Source organism: Pristiophorus japonicus, chromosome 16 (assembly GCF_044704955.1).
Source record: "Pristiophorus japonicus isolate sPriJap1 chromosome 16, sPriJap1.hap1, whole genome shotgun sequence".
NCBI classification, from domain to species: domain Eukaryota; kingdom Metazoa; phylum Chordata; class Chondrichthyes; family Pristiophoridae; genus Pristiophorus; species Pristiophorus japonicus.
Genome location: NC_091992.1, coordinates 121,772,825 through 121,793,721, shown reverse-complemented (window position 1 = coordinate 121,793,721; position 20,897 = coordinate 121,772,825). Strand labels below are relative to the sequence as shown.

Genomic DNA, 20,897 nt, shown 5'->3' with positions numbered 1-20,897 from the left:
TCACCTCAATGTCTCCCCTGTGGCTGCCTCATGGGTCTGGGAAGGCTGCTGTGTTCCCTGTGTGGAAATGCAGATGTCCTTCTAGGATGCCCTCGAACAGCTTTGGGCCTGGAAGGACCAGCTGGAGACTGGTCAACACCCTCCTGGGAGGGTTCAGTCTGACTTAGAAACATAGAAAATAGATGCAGGAGCAGGCCATTCAGCCCTTCTAGCCTGCACCGCCATTCAATGAGTTCATGGCTGAACATGCAACTTCAGTACCCCATTCCTGCTTTCTTGCCATACCCCTTGATCCCCCGAGTAGTAAGGACTTCATCTAACTCCCTTTTGAATATATTTAGTGAATTGGCCTCAACTACGTTCTGTGGTAGAGAATTCCACAGGTTCACCACTCTCTGGGTGAAGAAGTTTCTCCTCATCTTGGTCCTAAATGGCTTACCCCTTATCCTTAGACTGTGACCCCTGGTTCTGGACTTCCCCAACATTGGGAACATTCTTCCTGCATCTAACCTGTCTAAACCCGTCAGAATTTTAAACGTTTCTATGAGGTCCCCTCTCATTCTTCTGAACTCCAGTGAATACAAGCCCAGTTGATCCAGTCTTTCTTGATAGGTCAGTCCCACCATCCCGGGAATCAGTCTGGTGAATCTTTGCTGCACTCCCTCAATAGCAAGAATGTCCTTCCTCAAGTTAGGAGACCAAAACTGTACACAATACTAGGTGTGGCCTCACCAAGGCCCTGTACAACTGTAGCAACATCTCCCTGCCCCTGTACTCAAATCCCCTCGCTATGAAGGCCAACATGCCATTTGCTTTCTTAACTGCCTGCTGTACCTGCATGCCAACCTTCAATGACTGATGTACCATGACACCCAGGTCTCGTTGCACCTTTCTGAGGGAGCTCAGGTTGGTGCTGTAGTGCCACACCGGAAGGTCCCCCGTGACCCGTGGTAGACCCAGCCGCGAAAGCAACACTGAGGTCTCGGGGGCATCCAGCTGAGACTGCATGCGAACAGTCTGAAAGCCACCAGATATGACAGCACTTACACTATGTCAACTCTTGCAGAGCCGCGGCCATCCTCTCCAAAGCAGCACCAATACGCTCGTTCCCTCTTGCCTGTGCTGCAATGGCAGCTGCCACATCACCCTAGGGTGAATTTCCCCAAGGGAACAACGCCCTAATTAAGTGCAAACTTTCAGGTTTGAAGGGCTAATAAGACTGGAACACATTTTTGTGGTCAAAAAGCTGATTTTGGATCCAATGGCCAAACTTTGCAGCGCTAATCGGGGAAAAAGGGCGTTAACACCACCAGCTTTCTGGCTGCACCGAATTTCAGTCCCAATAAGTCATTGATCAAAGCACTTTCATTGAGATACATCATTTGGAATCATAATCATTTCCATTGTAATAATTAGGGTAAGAGAATATTTCCTGTTACTTTATGCTGTTGAGTTAAGCGCTTCAATGTTGCCACCATAACAAAGAAATCGCACTATTAGATTAATTCCGACAAATGTGTTAAAGTATAATTATTCCCATATTATTCCCAAATTATTTCCCTATGTAAAATAAATCCTATGTATTGATATCACGATGATAATTCAAGGTAACCTTGGATTTGAATCAGATCACAGTGTATAGTTAAATTTCTGACCATTGAAATACTGTATGTACAGGCAAGTAAACAGACAATAATAATCTGCTTTACATTATGTAGAACAGTTTCTCCCTCAGGAAGCTAATTGTGGCCTCAATAAAGTATAACAGAATAATGAATGGTAAGAGAATTTGCCACTGGAGCACAATTTATTAATTTATGGCTTTCATCCGTTGCCGTTGCAGTAAATTCCGTGCCAATAGTTTTTCAAGTTAATTTTAGCAAAAATAAAACTAGAATAAGTGTCCACTAGAATGTAAACGATTTCTATATTTGTCTATTTTTGGTAGTTTTAAGTAGCTTGCTATATGTAACTTATAAAAACAAAAAGCCAGTTTTTGCACACTGCAGTAATGAGAGGGGAAAAATTCGGTAGCGCCCAGTTTGGGGCTGTAATTCTTTACCTTGAGAAAATTTAGCGCCTGGCGACATGCCTTGCCAAATTGTACAAAATTAGGCGTTTTCTCCCCAAGAGTGGAGGGGGCGGTAAATGAGGCACTAATGGCCTCAGCTGGGCGCTGCATGGGCACTATTCACAGCCACTTACCCAATTTCAGGTAATTCCATTCAGCAATCAGTCTTCGATCCTTGACTCCAGCTCCATCTGGCTCTTAAAGGGGAGGTCATTTGAACCTTCTGCTATTCATTTTCAGCATTGTTGAAGTCAGTCACACATCTCTGGAGCCGAGGAAGCTTGCAAAATCAGCTTGCCTGCTGTTAATCCCCCTTCAAGGGAGAGGGCTACAAGATTCAACAATGTGGCTCTGTAGGCATCGTTGGAGGCAGTTGAGACAAGGAGGGAGTCTCTGTACCCTGCATAGGGAAGGAGGTCATCACCGCAGGTTTTCTGTGCCATGTGGCAAGAGGTGGCCCAGGAGGTGTCGACCAGCACAGTGTTGCAGAGAAGCCTCACCCAGTGCGGCAAAAAATTCAATGACCTATGTCGGGTGGTGAAGGTGAGTATAAGCTTCCACACCTCCTCCATACCAGCCTCTCAACATTTGTCTGCACACATTGTGCAAACCACCCCTTCCACACCACTCAACCATCAAGCATCTGCAGATATTCACATCACATCATCATCTCATGCCTTGACTTCATTCACAGCTATTCATCCATGCCAGGCATATCTTCCACATATATAGCTGGACTCTTACTCACGCTAGTTCCTTTCTTTTGCAGGCCAAGATGGCATATAACAGATGGGAGCAGCAGAGGACTGAAGGAGGGGAACCTGAACTGCAGCCCCACTCTGACCATGAGGAATGAGTGCTGGGGCTCATTGGCCTGCAGGTGGTGGGCGCCATGGCTGGCGGAGACGTAGACTCTACTGGAGCCAACAACGGTATCTTTAACCCCTCTCCTTTTCTCATACCACTTCCCCCCCACACCACAATGCTTTATTATCACTTTCCAATCCCTTATCTTTCTCTCATACCACTTCCCCCCCACCCCCACCCCACCCCTGCCACAACAGAATGCTTTATCACTTTCCAATCCCCTCTCTTTCTCTCATACCACTTCCCCCCAGCCCCACCACCAGACACCAGAATGCTTTATCACTTTCCAATCCCCTCTACTTCTCTCATACCACTTCCCCCCACACCAGATTCCTTGCTTTATTCCTGCCAACTGCGCTCACCTTAATGCGAGTCATGTGCTATTCATGCTTTCAGATAACCAGACAAAAGCTGTCCATCCTGCACCTGAGCCCCCCAAGACATTGTGGAGGAAGAGGAAGAGCAGGGAAAGGAAGAGCCGAGCACTGCGTTATTGCTTCTCTTACTCACAGGCACCAGTTCAAATACTGGCACTACGCTTTCCTTAGATATTAGGCTAGTAGAGGGATCTGCACTGGGTGGTGCACCAGGTCCGAGTGGGCTGCTGCAAGGCCAAGGGGAAAGGGAATCCCAAGAGCCATCTCCACGGAGGGCAAGCTCGCATGCGAGTTCTGCGCCACAGGACTCAGATGAGGTGCTCAATGGGGAGGCATTCATACAAAGGGTGATGACCAAGCACTCTAACATCATAGGTGCAATGGCAAAGGTGCCCGAGAGCATCTCGGCAGTGGTACGGAGCATTGAGGAGACCACCTCCAGCAGTGCACAGAGCTCTGTGCACACCATGGAGCCCATCATTGCCAGTCTGCATACGATGGTGGACTCCCAGCGAGACAGTGTGGATCACGACCTCATGGCACCTGTCATGGACAATGTGGCAACTTCCATTGCAGCACAGATGGAAGCAATTCAATGTCTTAGTGCTGTAATGCAGACAATGGTTGGTGGCATCGAAGCTCAAGACTGCTCTCATGAATGGTCTGACTGATGTCAAGCATCAATGACTGCTGGCATAACAGTCTCAGCTGAATGCCACACGTGCTCTGACTGCTGTCAAACTGGAACCGAACTCTAATGAGACGGTCATGGCCCTCCCTTGCAGATTCGCGATGGGCTCGCTGCCTCCTCCGTCACTGTTGTTCCTGCTCCTGCTCCTCTTTTTCCTCCTCAGGTGATGCAGCTATGCCTGATGGCAATGACTGTGCCCTCATGATGGCCAGGTTGTGCAATATGCAGCAGATGACAACGAATAGGGACACCCACTCAGGCAAGTTCTGGAGGACTCCTCCCTCGCGGTCAAGGCAACGGATCCGTTGCTTCAGCACTCCCATGGTCTGCTCAATGATGTTCCTGTTAGCGGCATGGGTCTCCTTGTATGAGTGCTGGGCAGGAATGGTGGGGTTGTGGAGGGGAGTCATGAGCCAGGTGGAGAGCGGCTAGCCCTTGTCTCCGAGCAGCCAGCCACGAGCTTGATGTGGTGGCTGCAACAGAGCTGGCACATCGGTCTGGCGCAGGATTAAGGCATCATATGGCTGCTGCCAGGATAGCGGGCATTGACGGTGAGGATTCTGTTTTTATGTTCACAGACCAGCTGCACATTCAGTGAGTGGAAGCCTTTGCGGTTACGGAAGACCTCAAGAATGTGATGCGGTGACCGCAAAGTGACGTGGGTGCAGTATGGCACCCTGCACCATGGGGAAGCCTGCTATCCTGGCAAAGCCACATGCACGCTCGTGCTCCTTCTCTCTGGTCATGGGGAAGGAAATGTAGTCCCTCCTCCTTCTGTACAGAGCATCTGTGACCTCGTGGATGGAACAATGGACGCCAAACTGGGAGATGTTGGAGATGTCTCCTGTTGCTCCCTGGAAGGATCCATTGGCATAGAAATTGAGCGCGATGATGACCTTGACTGCCACTGAGAGAGCCGTCCTCACCGTGGTCTGAGGCTCGAGGTCTGGTTGCAGAAGCTGGCAGAGCTCTGTGACCACTTCCTTGCTGAAGTGCAGCCTTTGAACACACTGTTCCTCAGAGAAATTGATGTAGGAGAACTGCTGCCGGAACACCCTGGGAGGGTAAGGTCTCCTGTTGCCAGCCCTGTTGGGCCTTCCCCCTCTGGCCACATTTTGCTGCATTTTCCTCCGCCTTTGTCTTCATCTAAGTATCCTCCGATGGTGGCGTCTAGCAGGAGGTCAAGTGCCAACACAGCCGCCATAAAACGAGATAAATGTTGTGATTTCAAATCTGCCCTGAATGATACAGGGAAATAGTTAGGAGTCAGAAGTCAAAATCGCTGCGATCTATCCACCAGCCACTCTGCCTATGTGTTAGCAAGTTGCAAAGAGTAATGGCCGACAACATTTTTTATTTCAGGATGGCGCTTTTAAATAGTGCTGCTCCAGCCGACTCCTGACTCCAACTCGACAGTGGAACTGTCGTGGTCACCGCCAGGCGGTAAGTGAGGGTGCATGGCCAAATTTCACTTCCAGGGCAGTAACGTGGCTCTGCACACGGCAATAACATCATTATCGCCACGCGCAGATGAGAAGGGCGCTTCTGGCTTCCCAATTCCATGGGGAGCGCTGTTATCGCCGCACCCCAGCGAAAAACATTTTGCGCCCCGTTGGCACCTCCGGGAGGCACTAACGGCAGGCGCACAAGAGGCCAATTTCGGCTGCATGATATTTTTTTGTTATTATTATATAGCTTTAAATATTTTCAGAAATGTTACTTTTTTAACATCACAGAAACTGCAATAAGCAAAATATGTAATTTTTTGGAATGATTAATTATATGGGATGACTCTATTTTTTGGTCTCACCTGATACTTCTTTCGAGAACTATGTTTTGCTAAACGTGGTACAAGGCCTACCAGTTTATACACGTCATTCATCAAATTCTCTATGAGGAGATAGAATTCACTGCCTATTCCGATAGTTGGACGAAACTCAGTATCAGACTCAGTGAGCTCAAGATGTACTTCAAACAGCGGTATCGTATGAGTCTAGGGATTCCAAAGATCAGAAGAAAATGATTTAGTAAAATTAGAATCAGAAGTAAATAATAAACAACTGAACACCATCAGTTGTTAAATATATTGGGAGGTCCCACTGTTGCTCACAGTAGTGTAAATTGTAAAATTGGTCTTGCATTTTTATAAGTTTGTTGCAAACACAATCAGTGGAAATCTTCACACATCACGTTATATCTACCAAAATATTCTACTGAAATTCTACTTTTAACAATTTTTGTTCAGAATCAAAGGGCTAAAAATTCATTATAGCCCGGTTTGAGACGGTGACACTGCTTGGTCGCTAACTTTAGCGCCGGGTGATGTTTACTGCCTTTTTATTTTTAGCGCCCCAAGAATGGAGCAGACCGCTAAGGGAAGCGGTCCACACTTCTCTTGGGGCACTAAACTGGAATCGCGGGGCGCTAGCACGGGAGCGCTAATGAAGTTCTGACGCTTTAATACCGGCATCCTAGTACATAAAAGGGAGGTTAGCTGGAGCACCTGAACACTTAGAAAAAAATCCAAGTGTTAAACAGCAAAGAATGTGAAATAGAAACATAGAAACATAGAAATTAGGTGCAGGAGCAGGCCATTCGGCCCTTCGAGCCTGCACCGCCATTCAATAAGATCATGGATGATCATTCAACATCAGTACCCCTTTCCTGCTTTCTCTCCATACCCCTTGATCCCTTTGGCCGTAAGGGCATATCTAACTCCCTTTTGAATATATCTAACGAACTGGCCTCAACAACTTTCTGCGGGAGAGAATTCCACAGGTTAACCACTCTCTGAGTGAAGAAGTTTCTCATCTTGGTCCTAAATGGCTTATCCCTTATTCTTAGACTGTGACCCCTGGTTCTGGAACTCCCCAGCACCGGGAACATTCTTCCAGCCTCTAACCTGTCCAATCCCGTTAGAATTTTATATGTTTCGATGAGATCCCCTCTCATTCTTCTAAACTCCAGTGGATACAAGCCCAGTTGATCCAGTCTCTCATATTCAGTCCTGCCATCCCGGGAATCAATCTGGTGAACCTTCGCTGTACTCCCTCAATAGCAAGAGCGTCCTTCCTCAGATTAGGAGACCAAAACTGAACACAATATTCCAGGTGTGGCCTCACCAATTAAAGTGTAATCACATCTCAGATTCTTAATTGATAAAGATCCAACTGCTCATCCTTTTAATTAGCACCCCGGAAGCTTCTCTGAGAGCTGTGAATGACTGCTTTTTCTGCCACGATTAGCGGCAGGTGGTAAGGCAGGTGAACCCACTGAAGTTCATGTCCAGAGCGCTAAAGGGGCATTGCACACTCATTGGCGTAACCAGGTGACTGGCATTAGAGGGCACAGTGTTAACTGTTTGAGCCGCCGCTACACATGCACTCAAGTTCCCGGGAGACGCTGACAACACGGTGCTCGGCCAGTAAGTGCTTCGTAGCCTGTTAGCTTCCCATCATTATAGGCAGTCCCTCATAATCGAGGAAGACTTGCTTCCACTCCTGAAGTGAGTTCTTTGGTGGCTGAACAGTCCAATACGAGAGCCACAGACTCTGTCACAGGTGGAACAGATAGTCGGTGAGGGAAGGGGTGGGTGGGACTTTCCGCTGCCTGCGTTTGATTTCTGCATGCTCTTGGCGTTGAGACTCGAGGTGCTCAGCGCCCTCTCGGATGCACTTCCTCCACTTAGTCTTGGCCTAGGGTCTCCCAGGTGTCCGTGGGGATGTCGCACTTTATCAGAGAGGTTTTGAGGGTGGCCTTGTAGCATTTCCGCTGCCCACCTTTGGCTCGTTTGCTGTGAAGGAGCTCTGAGTAGAGCACTTGCTTTGGGAGTCTCGTGTCTGGCATGCGAACTATGTGGCCTGCCCAGCGGAGCTGATCGAGTGTGGTCAGTGCTTCAAGGCTGGGGATGTTAGCTTGGACGAAGGTTTTTATTCTAACCTTGAGACATCCCTGTCCCGTGTCCTCACAGGTGATAAATTGATCCTCCTGGGTGACTTTAATGCCAGGGTCGGCAAAGGCACAGCCCTCTGGGGAGGCCTGATTGGCAGAGGGGGGGTAGGGAAATACAACTCCAACGGCACCCTACTCCTGACAAAATGTCTAGAACACGAACTCCTCATCACCAACACCGTGTTCCGGCAGAGGGACAAATACAAGACATCGTGGCAAAACCCTCGCTCCAACACTGGCACCTGCTGACTATGTACCAGGAATCACAAGGATGTGAGCATCACCCATGCCATGACAGGAGCTGACGAAGGCTGGATGGACCATCGCCTAATCCGATCCATCATCAATATTAACATAGCCCCAAAGCAGGAGGACAACAGAAACAGTGCTGCAAAAAAGTTAATACCGGGGCACTTAAAGACTTAGCTAAGAGAGCCCTATACAGCCAGTGCCTCACAGCCATTCTGGCGTGCCTTGATGACCCTGAGATGCTCAATGCTCACAGCGCTTGGTCTGCCCTCCAGGCCTCCATAACCAGTGCCTGTGAAGAGACACTTGGTTACTCAACCAGAAAACATCAGGACTGGTTTGATGAAAACGATCAGGAGATCCAAGAGCTAATAGATCATAAGTGCAGAGCATTTCTGAGCCTCAAGCAACAACCCAACTTGGGAGCTACAAAGCAACGTTACAGATGGCTTAAAGCTGAGGACCAACAAAAAACCCGGGACCTAAAGAACAGGTGGTGGATGGAGAAAGCGCAGGTGATACAACAACTAGCCGACAGCCATGACACATGAGGATTCTTCATTGCAGTCAAGGCCACCTATGGTCCAAACACTCAAGGTCCCACTCCACTCCTGGCCAAGAACGGGGAAACACTCATCAAGGACACCAAGGCTGTCAGGGCCCACTGGAAGGAGCACGTTGAAGATCTCCTCAATCAAGACTCTGCCTTTGATTCGAGTGTTCTCAACTCCATCCTGCAGCATGCAACCCGCCACCACCTCAGTGAAACCCCAATGCTGCACGAGTTAGGCAAAGCCATAAAACAGCTCAAAAATAACAAGGCTACGTGTGCGGATGGAATTCCTGCTGAGGCGCTAAAATATGGCGGAGAGGCGCTGTTGGCGCAGATACATAGCCACATCTCTCTCATTTGGAGGGAGGAGAGCATACTAGGAGATCTCAGGGATGCAGTGATCATGTCCATTTTTAAAAAGGGGAACAAATCCGACTGCTAACAACACTGGGAAGGTTGTCGCTAGAGTTCTCCTCAACCGCATTCTTCCTGTGGCCGAGGAGCTCCTCCTGGAGTCACAGTGCAGATTTCGTCCCCTATGGGGAACAACGGACATGATCTTTGCAGCACGACAAATGCAGGAAAAATGCAGGGAGCAGCACCTGCCCTTATACATGGGCTTTTTCGATCTTACAAAGGCCTTTGACACTGTCGACCATGAGGGCTTATGAGCATCCTCCTCCGTTTTGGATGCCCCCAAAAGTTTGTTAACATTCTCGCCTGCTCCACGACGACTTGCAGGCCGTGATCCTTACCGGCGGATCCATTACAGACCTATTCCATGTCCGGACCGGGGTCAAACAGGGCTGCGTCATCGCTCCAACCCTCTTCTCAATCTTCCTCGCTGCCATGCTCCATCTCACTGTCAACAAGCTCCCCACTGGAGTGGAACTAATCTACAGAACTAGTGAGAAGCTGTTTAACCTATGCCACCTCCAGGCCAGGCCCAAGATCACCCAAACCTCCGTCGTTGAACTGCAGTATGGGGACGACGCCTGCGTCTGCGCACACTCTGAGGCTGTACTCCAGGATATAGCCGATGTATTCACCGAGATATATGAAAGCATGGGCCTTACGCTTAACATCCATAAGACAAAGGTCTGCCACCAGCCTGTCCTTGCTGCACAGCACTGCTCCTCAGTCATCAAGATTCGCGGCGCGGCCCTCGACAACGTGAACCATTTCCCATACCTCGGGAGCCTCTTGTCAACAAAGGCAGACATTGATGCGGAGATTCAACATCGCCTCCAGTGTGCCAGTGCAGCCTTCGGCCGCCTGAGGAAAAGAGTGTTCGAAGACCAGGCCCTCAAACCTACCACCAAGATCATGATAATAGCCTCCCTCCTGTATCGGAGGCATGGACGATGTACAGAAGACACATCAAGTTGCTGGAGATATATCACCAATGATGTCTCCGCAAGATCCTGCAAATCTCCTGGGAGGACAGACGCACCAACATCAGTGTCCTCGCCCAGACTAACATCCCCAGCATTGAAGCACTAACCATACTCGATCAGCTTCGCTGGGCAGGCCACTTAGTCCACATGCCAGACGTGAGACCTCCTAAGCAATTGCTCTACGCAGAGCTCCTTCATGATAAACGAGCCAAAGGTGGATAGCGAAAACGTTACAAGGACACCTTCAAACCTTCAAAGCTTCCCTGCTGAAGTGCGACATCACCACTGACACCTGGGAGACCCTGGCCGAAGACCGCCCTAGGTGGAAAAAATGCATCCAGGAGGGCGTTGAGCTCTTCGAATCTCAACGCTGCCAGCGTGAAGAGGTCAGGCGCAGGCAACAGAAGCGTGCGTCAAATCAGTCCCACTCTCCCCTTCCCCTGATGAATATCTGTCCCATCTGTGACAGGGTCTGTGGCTCTCGTGTTGGACTGTTCAGCCACCAAATAACTCACTTTAGGAGTGGAAGCAAGTCTTCCTTGATTCCGAGGGACTGCCTATGATGATGGTCAGTGCTTCAATGCTGGGGATGTTAGCCTGGACGAGGATGCTGATGTTGGTGCGCCTGTCCTCCCTGGGGATTTGTAGGATCTTGCGGAGACATCATTGGTGATATTTCTCCAACAACTTGAGGTGCCTGCTGTACATGGTCCATGTCTCTGAGCCATACAGGAGGGCAGGTATTACTACAGCCCTGTAGACCATGAGCTTGGTGGCAGTTTGGGGGGCCTGGTCTTCAAACACTCTTTTCCTCAGGCCGCCAAAGGTTGCACTGGAGACGGTGTTGGATCTCGTTGTTGATGCCTGCTCTTGTTGATAGCAGGCTCCCGAGATATGAGAAGTGGTCCACGGTGTCCAGGGCCGCCCGTGGATCTTGATGACTGGGGGGGCAGTGCTGTGCAGTGAGGACAGGCTGGTGGAGGACCTTTGTCTTACAGATGTTTAGCGTAAGGCCCATGCTTTCGTACACCTCAGTAAATACGTCGACTATGTCCTGGAGTTCAGCCTCTGTATGTGTGCAGACGCAGGTGTCGTCCGCGTACTATAACTCAACGACAGAGGTTGGGGTGGTCTTGGACCTGGCCTGGAGACGCCGCAGGTTGAATAGGTTCCCACTGGTTCTGTAGTTTAGTTCCAATCCAGCGGGGAGTTTGTTGACTGTGAGGTGGAGCATGGCGGTGAGAAAGATTAAGAGGGTTGGGGCGATGACGCAGCCCTGTTTGACCCCGGTCCAGACATGGATTGGGTCTGTGATGGATCCGTTGGTAAGGATCACGGCCTGCATGTCATCGTGGAGCAGGCAGAGGATGGTGATAAACTTTTGGGGACATCCGAAACGAAGGAGGACGCTCCATAGACCCTCATGATTTACAGTGTCAAAGGCCTTTGTAAGGTCGAAGAAGGCCATGTATAAGGACTGGCACTGTTCCCCTACATTTTTCCTGTAGCTATCGCGCTACAAAAATTATGTCCGTTGTGCTCTGTAGGGGACAAAATCTGCACTGTGACTCCGGGAGGAGCTCCTTGGCCACGGGAAGAAGACGTTTGAGGAGGAATCTACCGATGACTTTCCAAGTGGCTGAAAGCAGGGAGATTCCTCTTTAGTTGCTGCAGTTGGACTTGTCCCCTTTTTTAAAGATGGTCACGATTACTGCATCTCTGAGATCCCCCGGCATGCTCTCTGCCCTCCAGATGAGAGAGATGAGGTTGTGTATTCGCGACAGCAGTGGCTCTCCGCCATATTTCAATGCCTCAGCAGGGATTCTGTTCGCACCTGTAGCCTTGTTGTTTTTAAGCTGTCTTATGGCTTTTTCTACCTCGTGCAGTATTGGGGTCTTACTGACGTGGTGGCGGGTAACATGCTGCAGGATGGAGTCGAGAACACTCGAGTCAAAGGTAAAGTGTCGATTGAGGAGATCTTTGAAGTGCTCCTTCCAGCGGGCCCTGACTGCCTCAGTGTCCTTGATGAGTGTTTCCCCGTTCTTGGCCAGCAGTGGGGTGGGGCCTTGGGTGTTTGGCCCGTAGGTGGCCTTGACTGCAATGACGAATCCTCACACATCATGGTTGTCGGCCAGCTGCTGTATCTCCTGTGCTTTCTCCATCCACCATCTGTTCTTTAGGTCCCAGGTTTTTTGTTGGACCTCAGCCTTGAACCATCTGTAATTCTGCTTTGCTGCTCCCGCATTGGGTTGTTGTTTAAGACTCAGAAATGCCCTGCGCTTGCGATCTATTAGCTCTTGGATCTCCTGATCATTCTCATCAAATCAGTCCTGGTGTTTCCTGGTTGAGTGACCGAGCGTCTCTTTGCAGGCACTGGTTATGGAGCCCTGGAGGGCAGACCAAGCGCTGTGGGCATTCTGCGTCTCAGGGTCGTCAAGGCACACCAGGTTAGCTGTGAGGCACTGGCTGTATAGGGCTCTCTTAACTGGGTCCTTAAGTGCTCCGACATTGACGTTTTTGCGGCACTGCTTCTGCTGCCCCCTCCGCTTTGGGGCTATGTTGATGTTGATGTTGGATCGGATTAGGTGGTGGTCCATCCAGCAGTCGTCGGCGCCTGTTTGCCACTGGATCAATACCTTGTTTTGCTAAGTCCGTGTGGTAGCCGGTGTGCAACAACCACCTCACATTAAAAGAACTCAGCACAGGCATCTTCCACTCCATTAATATGAAGTTCGGGACCTGGAATGTCAGGACCCTCATGGACAACCCCTACAGCGACAGCCTGGAAGGCCGCACTGCCATAGTTGCCAGGGAACTTAAGACACTTCGATATTGACACCGTCGCCCTAAAGGAGACCCGGCGGGCAGGGGAAGGCCAGCTCAAGGAACAAGGTGGAGGTTACACCTTCTTCTGGAAAGGGAAACCAGAGGAAGAACGCCGCCTCCACGGAGTCGGCTTCGCCATCAAAAACGAGCTGGTTGTTTTCTTGACTTGATTTCTTGGTGACTAGCTTATATTAATGGCCTCTAGTGTTGCTCTTCCCCACAAGTGGACTCCCACTGTGGGCTAACGAATGCTTCATGACTCTTTGACTCACCCTATCCCGGAACCAGTGCGCCACAGTCATCAGTGCATACGCCTCAACACTCGATGTAACTGATGAAGCCAAAGAGGATTTTTACTCCAACCTCGAAAAATCCCTGTCCTGCGACCCTGGGAGCGACAAACTGATCCTCCCCGGTGACTTCAACGCCAGGGTTGGAAAGGACACAGATCTCTGGGGGTGGGGGGGGGGGGGGGGGAGAACATGATTGACAAAATGTCTTGAGCACCAACTTGTCATCACCAACACCTTGTCCCACTCAGGTGCTAACGGCTGGCATTATTCAATTGAATTGCTTGCCCATAGAATGATATAGGACAGAAGGAGGGCATTTGGCTCATCGCCCCTGTGCTGGGTCTGTGAAAGAGCTATCCAATTCCCCTGCTTTCTCCATAGCTCTGCAAATTTTTTCCCTTCAAGTATTTATTTAATTCCCTTTTGAAAGTTATTACATACAATAGAATTACATAGAATATACAGCATTCTGTCCAACCAGTCCATGCCGGCGCTTATGATCCGCTTCTGCCTCCTCCTATACTTCATCATCTAGCTCTATCAGCATAACCCTCTATTCCCTTCTCCCTGATATGCTTGTCTAGTTTCCCCTTAAATGTATCTATACTGTTTGCCTCATCTACTTTCTGTGGTAGCGAGTACCACATTCTCATCACTTTCTGGGTAAAGAAGTTTCTCCTGAATTCCTTCTTTGATTTCTTGGTGACTATCTTATACTGATGGCCTCTAGCATTGCTCTTCCCCACAAGTGGAAACAGTCGCTCTGTGTATCAAATCCTTTCATAATTTTAAAGACCTCTATTAGATTACCCCTTTTCAAGAGAAAAGAGACCCACCCTGTTCATCCTTTCTTGATAGGTATGACCTCGCAGTTCTGGTATCGTCCTTGTAAATCTTTGTTGCACCCTCCCCAGTGCCTCTATATCAGTTTTATAATATGGCAACCAGAACTGTACACAGTACTCCAAGTGTGGCATAGCTTCTCTACTTTTCAATTCTATCCCCCTAGAAATAACCCAGAGTGCTTGGTTTGCTTTTTTATGGCCTTGCCTGTATTAACCTGTGTTGCTACTTTTAGAGATTTGTGTATTTGTACTCCCAGATCCATTTTCTCCTCTACCCCATTTAGACTCTTATTTTCCAAGTAAGGTGTGAGCTCTTTATTTTTCTTACCAAAATACCTCACACTTACCTATGTTGACATTCATTTAGTAATTATATTCCCATTCTGCAAGTTTATTAATGTTTTCTTGTAATTTGTCACAGTCCTGCTCAGTGTTGACTATTCCTCCCAATTTGGTGCTATCCGCAAATTTAGAAATTGTGTTTTTGATCTCAAGGTCTAAGTTGTTAATGCAAATTGTGAACAACAGTAGTCCCAGCACTGATCCTTGTGTCTTTCTGACTTTCAGTCAGCTAGCTATCCCAGGCTGATTTCAGGGAGTTGCATATATATAATCTATATATCTTTAGTCATCCAGGGAACTCTTGTGGGATGGAAATGTGTCTAATCTGTACCTGAACTGTTTCTTCTTCTTTCAAAGCCTCCCACTGCTCATGTACTTTTTCTCTCCCAAACTTTGATTCTCTCCCCCTTGCAACTTCCTGAAATCAGCCCTCCTAAAGTTGAGTATTTTTACATTTTCTTTTTCTAAATCTAATGATATCGTGATCACTATTAACCAAATGCTCCCCCACTAAAGCATGATCTACTTGTCCCACTTCAATCCCCAGAACCAGATTCAGCACTGCTTCCTTCCTTGTTGGGCTGGAAACATACTGATCAAGAAAGTTCTCTTGTACACTTTTCAACAATTCCTGCCCCCTAGTTTAAATTAGGATAATTGAAGTCCCCCATTGTCACTGCTCTATAATTCTTGAATCTTTCTGGCATTTGCCTGCAAATTTGCTCCCCTATCTCCTTCTCACTATTTAATGTCCCATAGTATACACCAGGGAGCGTAATAGCTCTTCTATCGTTCCTTAATTCTAACCAAATAGATCCTGTCTTTAAATCCTCTGGTAACATTATCCCTTTCCAGTGATGTAACAGTATTTTGACTAATATTGCCACCTCCCCAATCCTATTTTTCCTTCTCTATACTTCCTGAACACCTTGTCGCCAGGAATATTCAGTTCCCAATTCTCCCCTTGATTGAGCCAGGTGTCTATTATTGCCACTATATCATAATCCCATGTGGCAATTTGTGCCTGCAACTCACCAACCTTATTTATCACACTTTGTGCATTTATGCAGATGCACTCCATACCCATTCTAGTCTGCTTTGCGTTTCCCCTTCTTTCCTTCGATTTCTGAATTAGTCTTTACTCTAATGCTGTTTGTCTCTCCCAGTCCTTTGTGCACCTCATTTCTTGTCTCTTAATGCTTCATCCTGCTGTCCCTCCCTCTGCCAAATTAGTTTAAACCCTCCCCCACAACACTAATTAACCTCCCCACAAGGATATCGGTCCAAGCCCAGGTGAGGTGCATCCCATCCATCGCCCTTCTTCTCCAAATCTGGTCCCAATTATATCTTTATAAATATATAGACATAAGCTGGAAATTACTGCAATAGAGTTATTACCATGTGAATGTTTAACACTTATGCATTAAATTCCTTTCTTCATTTATTTTAATTGGGTTAATGTCATCTTTAAAATATCAAAGATACAAATATGTTGCATGTTTATACGGTAACATTGTAATTTACTGGCTATAGAAAAAATTAAGTGGCTTGGAGTGTGTTACAAAGGTTTCAGATAAATCAATGATTAAGACACAGTTAGAATATTGTGTCCAGATTTGGGCGCCTTATTCTCAGAAGATATTGAGGCTATTGAGACAGTGCAGAAGTTAAGAAGAGTGCAAATAGAGTGTGCAAATATATGAGGTTTTGAAAAAGTAAATTGAGAAATTTCCACTGCTCTTTGAGTTGATAACAAGAGGCTGTAAATTTAAGATCATCACCAAAAGAAAAAAAAAGGTTAAGAGAATGTTTTGTTACACAGGGGATTGTTAGGACATAGAAGGTCCTACCAGAATTAGTGATGGAAGCAGAATCCTTCACAGTTTTTAAAAGAGAAGTGGATAAATACTTGAAAAATAATTTTTTTTAAGTGTTTGGGGAAAGGGCAGGGTAATGGGATTATGTAATTCTATGTAAATCCATGAATCTCAATCCCTTCCTCCTGCCATAATTTCTCCAGACATGCATTAACCTGCTCCTATATTCACTATCACATGGGAGTAATCTAGAGATTACCATCTTTGAGTTCCTGTCTCTTTCTCCCTAGCTCCTGAAACTCTGACCAACTCTTTTCCTTCATATTGTTGGTTCCAACATGGACGATGACTTCTGGCTGTTCCACGTTCCCTCCGCAGAATGTTTGCACCCATTCCCTGATACCTTTACCCTGGCACCAGGGTGGAAACCATATGGGACTCACATCGGTGGTTGCAGAAATAGCAGTCCTTTGCCCCACTTTGCCATAGCTTTGGTCTGGACTGCAACCCTCCCCCGCCCCCCCTCCGAGTTGTCGTCACCCTCACCGGTATTCAGTACTGAAAACCAGTTTATGAGGGCCACACTCCCAGAGGATTCCTGCACTGCCTGCTTCTTCCTTTCTTGCCGAATGGCCACCCACTTACTATCCTCCTGAACTGTCTATAGCTGTAGGGTGACAACCTCCTGGAATGTGCGATCCAGGAAACTTTCAGGTTCCCGTATGCCCCTCAGAAACCATGATCTCGAGCTCGAGCAGCAAGAGGCACTACCTGCACACTTGGTTATCCAGCACACATGAAGCGTTCTGGAGTTTGTACATGGCACCAGAACTTCAGGCAACGGGTCTCAGTTGTCCTATTATTTAATTTAGATTTATTGTCTGCTTACCGAAAGTTCAGCTCAGAATACAATTTTTTGGGATACAGGTTTGCAAGGAATATTAATGTATATAAATCTGCATCTGTGAGTATCTGTCCTGAACATGCTAACTCACAACCTGGGCTTTTCCTGTAGATATTGCCGCCTCTAAAATCTCACTCAAGTAGCCACACCTCATGCTTGAGCCATGATAGTGAGTGCAAGTAGGCTATTTGAGTACTGCGTATCACAGCTGAGACTTGTCATGTCCAGTTGTCACTGGATAGTGATCAAAAGGGGGAAAACTATTGTTCATAAATTTTGTGTTCTTGAAGTTCACAATATTGTATATAAAACTTTTTTCACGATAACTTAGATTAATATTCTTATGGGCTTCACCGTAGCTTAGGATGACTCTGCTGAGTATTACAAACCTGACTTTCCATGTTGCTGAGAAGAAATTGTAGAGACTTCTGAACCACTGCATGGAAGCCTTCTACAACCATCTTATCTATGTAATTCACATATTTCTCCCAGCTTGAAGTTTTTTCATCTGCCTGAAAAAGTATTCTGTTTTCCTGCAGCCAGAAAAATAATATAAAATTCAAGTTATTTATATACTACAAATTATTCAACACTGATGATTTTCCTGGGGTCCAAAGTCTGGGTGCGGGACAGATTACCTAAAGTGCATTGCTCTTGTCCAGGCCTTGGAATGCCCAAATATAGTGACCTGGGTCATTATCTTGGGCCAGTCACACCCCAGCGGAGGCCTGCCCTTTGACAAGGCCTAGTTCTTGGAAGTGGATCAATAAAATCAGCCACTGCTGCCGTTACTAGAGCCTTCTGATTGCTATTCAGAACTCCCTTTCAATAAGGTTTGGGTGGGAGCCCTAGTGCTGTCTTCTTTATGGCACTCCTGGATCTGGGCTTCCAACCAGCCAAACCGCAGAAATATTAAATTGGTGGCCCAGGAATACCTGTCCCACCTCATTAAAACAACATTTGATCTATGCCTTTCCATCCCTTGGAGAAAGACTTAAAAAACACCTCACCTGAAAGGTAACACCTCCAAAAATGCAACACTCCCTCACCTGAAGTGGGGCTTGAATCCATGACTTCTGACTCAGAGGCAAGAGAGCTACTGCAGAACAAAGCTGACCTTACAAGTACTCCTTTGTAAGATTTTCACATAATTTCTTTCCACTGATGTCAGACTAATGGGCCAGTAAGTTTCCGAGTTCAAATTTGTCCCCGTAGTGGGAACATTTTTCAGGATTTTTTTAATGGAGCAATGTGAATGGAGGTACCACAAAGGGTCAATATTGTTTCACCTTTGTCCATAGATCAGCAGGTACACAAGAAATTGGCAAATTTGTAAAAGGTTGCCGCATAAACTTCACATTATACACTACAAACAATTACAATTCAATCCTTATAAAACATCACAGAATTTTCTGCCAAAATAACAGCGAGTTTAATGCACATGCTGTTACTGATGTGCATGTCGTCCAACAACTTGTTGAGGAAGAGATACGCCATGAATTGTGAATTGCCACAAGTGAAAACAACAGCTCACCCTCAACCTCTCTGTGAATTTCAAGAAATTGCTGCATTTGCACATCAACTGTCAATTAAACGTCGGAAAAAGTTAGGTCTGGTACTTAACAGCGCAAGTACATTTTAATGAGGCCCAGAAAGGGAACAATTTAAACTGCAGAGTCTCATTCTTACAGGTAATAAATTGTTGATAGAGATTTTTTTAATTTTACATGTTTACATTATTTTCTTACTTATCCTTTGCGTCTCTTTTAACCTCTCTTAATGCAATCTTTCTCACACCCTCTTTATTTCTCTTTTTGTGCCTGATTTGATTGCAATTCACCCTATTTTCTTCACCATTGTTCCGCTGTTTATTTCTCATGTTTAAATCTCATTAGTTAAGGAGATAGGAACAACAGTCTATCATTCACCAAAGTTCTAGTTGCCCCGTTGCCGTTGCTGTACCATTATCAGCTCGCACTTCCCACAACATGCAGCACAAAATGTTTTTGAGCTGAAGGGTGAGGAAAAAATTCTAACTAACAAGCTACTCCATGAGATGCCCTGCTCCAGCAAATTCTGGGCAAATATATCAACCAACTTACCATGAACAATGTTACAGGAATAAGGGCAATTATGAATAGGCAATAAATGCTGGCCTTGCTAGCGACGCCCACATCCCATGAATGAACAAAGACAAGACACAGATAATAGAATTATATTTTGCGTACTATGTAGATCTCCCATCTTTACAAAACAGCTTATCAACTTACCGTGATCTATCCCACACGACATATGCTAGTTTTCATATTTTTAAAAACAGGATGATATAAACAGTCTCTTTTTTTAATCTCTCTTAATCCAATCTTTTTTACCCACTCTTTATTTTTCTTTTTGTACCTGATTTGACTGTAATTCACTCTATTTTCTTCTCCGTTGTTGTACACACTGTACACTTCTCTTTTTACCTCTAATAATGCATGAAGCTTGACTCCATCTTGGCTAACAATTGCGTATCTTTTGTTTAACATATTTGGTCGTCCATCAAGGTCCAAGAATGAATCTTTTTTATTGCCACCTCTTTCAAACAATGGGTTTGCTGACCATTCCTACCAAAAAAAATCAGTAAAAAGAATTCACCAATATGGTGAAGGAGCTTTTTAAAGAATTCCAAGTATTTATACAGTTGTCACCACTTAAATCGGGCAATTGTTTAAATCAGGCAAATAGCTCTAATCATTTTCTATCAACATTATTGTCTAATGTGAATAGCAGAAAAATTGTACTAGTGTGAACACGCGCGATACAAATGGTGAGGACTTAACTACAATGAAAGCTGATCTTAATTGTGCTTATTTAGCATTATGAAAGGGAGTTGAGTAGTTTCACCCCAACTGAATTTTTTATTCATATATTAATGAATGATAATACATGCATATATTGGGTATTTTGGTTCAAGGTTAAACCATATTCCAGAATGATCATTGGTATGGTAAATATCACAACACCTGTCCACTTTAGAGTGTTTTTTCCATAGTAACATTAGTTGATTATTTTATTTATTTGCTTGATTAAAATGGTTGAGAAAAAACCCAAAATTAAACTAAAAATTGATAAAAAGAGGCACATGACCAACTGAAATTCATTTTTAATATTCTAAGTATACCAAGGTTTTATAGTGGGATGATAACCAATCTCAGTATTGCAGCAGTGATCTGGGACCTGATTCTTGTCTTTTGCTAGTGTGGATGGGCATGCCACTAATGATGAAAACATCATAGAATTCAGCACCTCACAGCCCGCTGCCGCCGACTGCCACCCAATCCCGCTGACATTCCTCCTGAAGATCCGCCCAGTACCACTTTCGGGGTGGCTTGGAGCAGGCGGGAGGGGAGAGTCGCCCGGAACCGTCCGTTGATGTCAGCGGATGGTCGAGTGGCACAGCTGACCTCCCGCACCGCAAGCTCCCAAATTCATGCGAGCGGGAATCGGTGGGACTCGGCGGCAGAATGGGGGTGGACCGTTGGCTGGAGGACGGGTCCCCGACGGTGAGTATGAAGAACCTGAAAAAAAGTTAAGTAAACATGTTAATACTTTTTTGCAACAGCGACTTACCTGTATGGGGTCCACTGAAGGTCTTCGGATACTTCAAAAAATTTTTGCTGTTGATTTTATTTTTTCTCTTCCATCCTCCTTCGGCGCGACTCCATTCTTGGT

The 20,897-nt window shown here is 46.4% G+C and overlaps 1 protein-coding gene across 1 annotated transcript in view; it reads right to left on the bottom strand.

The window, feature by feature from the left end:
* The window catches only part of LOC139226779 (dynein axonemal heavy chain 17-like), a 1,002,254-nt gene that overhangs the window by 626,218 nt on the left and 355,139 nt on the right, over nucleotides 1-20,897 (bottom strand). Inside the window, exons 17-19 of the mRNA XM_070857781.1 lie at nucleotides 19,649-19,789; nucleotides 17,573-17,716; nucleotides 5,817-5,999 (exon numbers count right to left, since the gene is read on the bottom strand). Coding sequence (XP_070713882.1) covers nucleotides 5,817-5,999; nucleotides 17,573-17,716; nucleotides 19,649-19,789 — 468 coding nt within the window. The remainder of the gene's footprint in view (nucleotides 1-5,816; nucleotides 6,000-17,572; nucleotides 17,717-19,648; nucleotides 19,790-20,897) is intronic.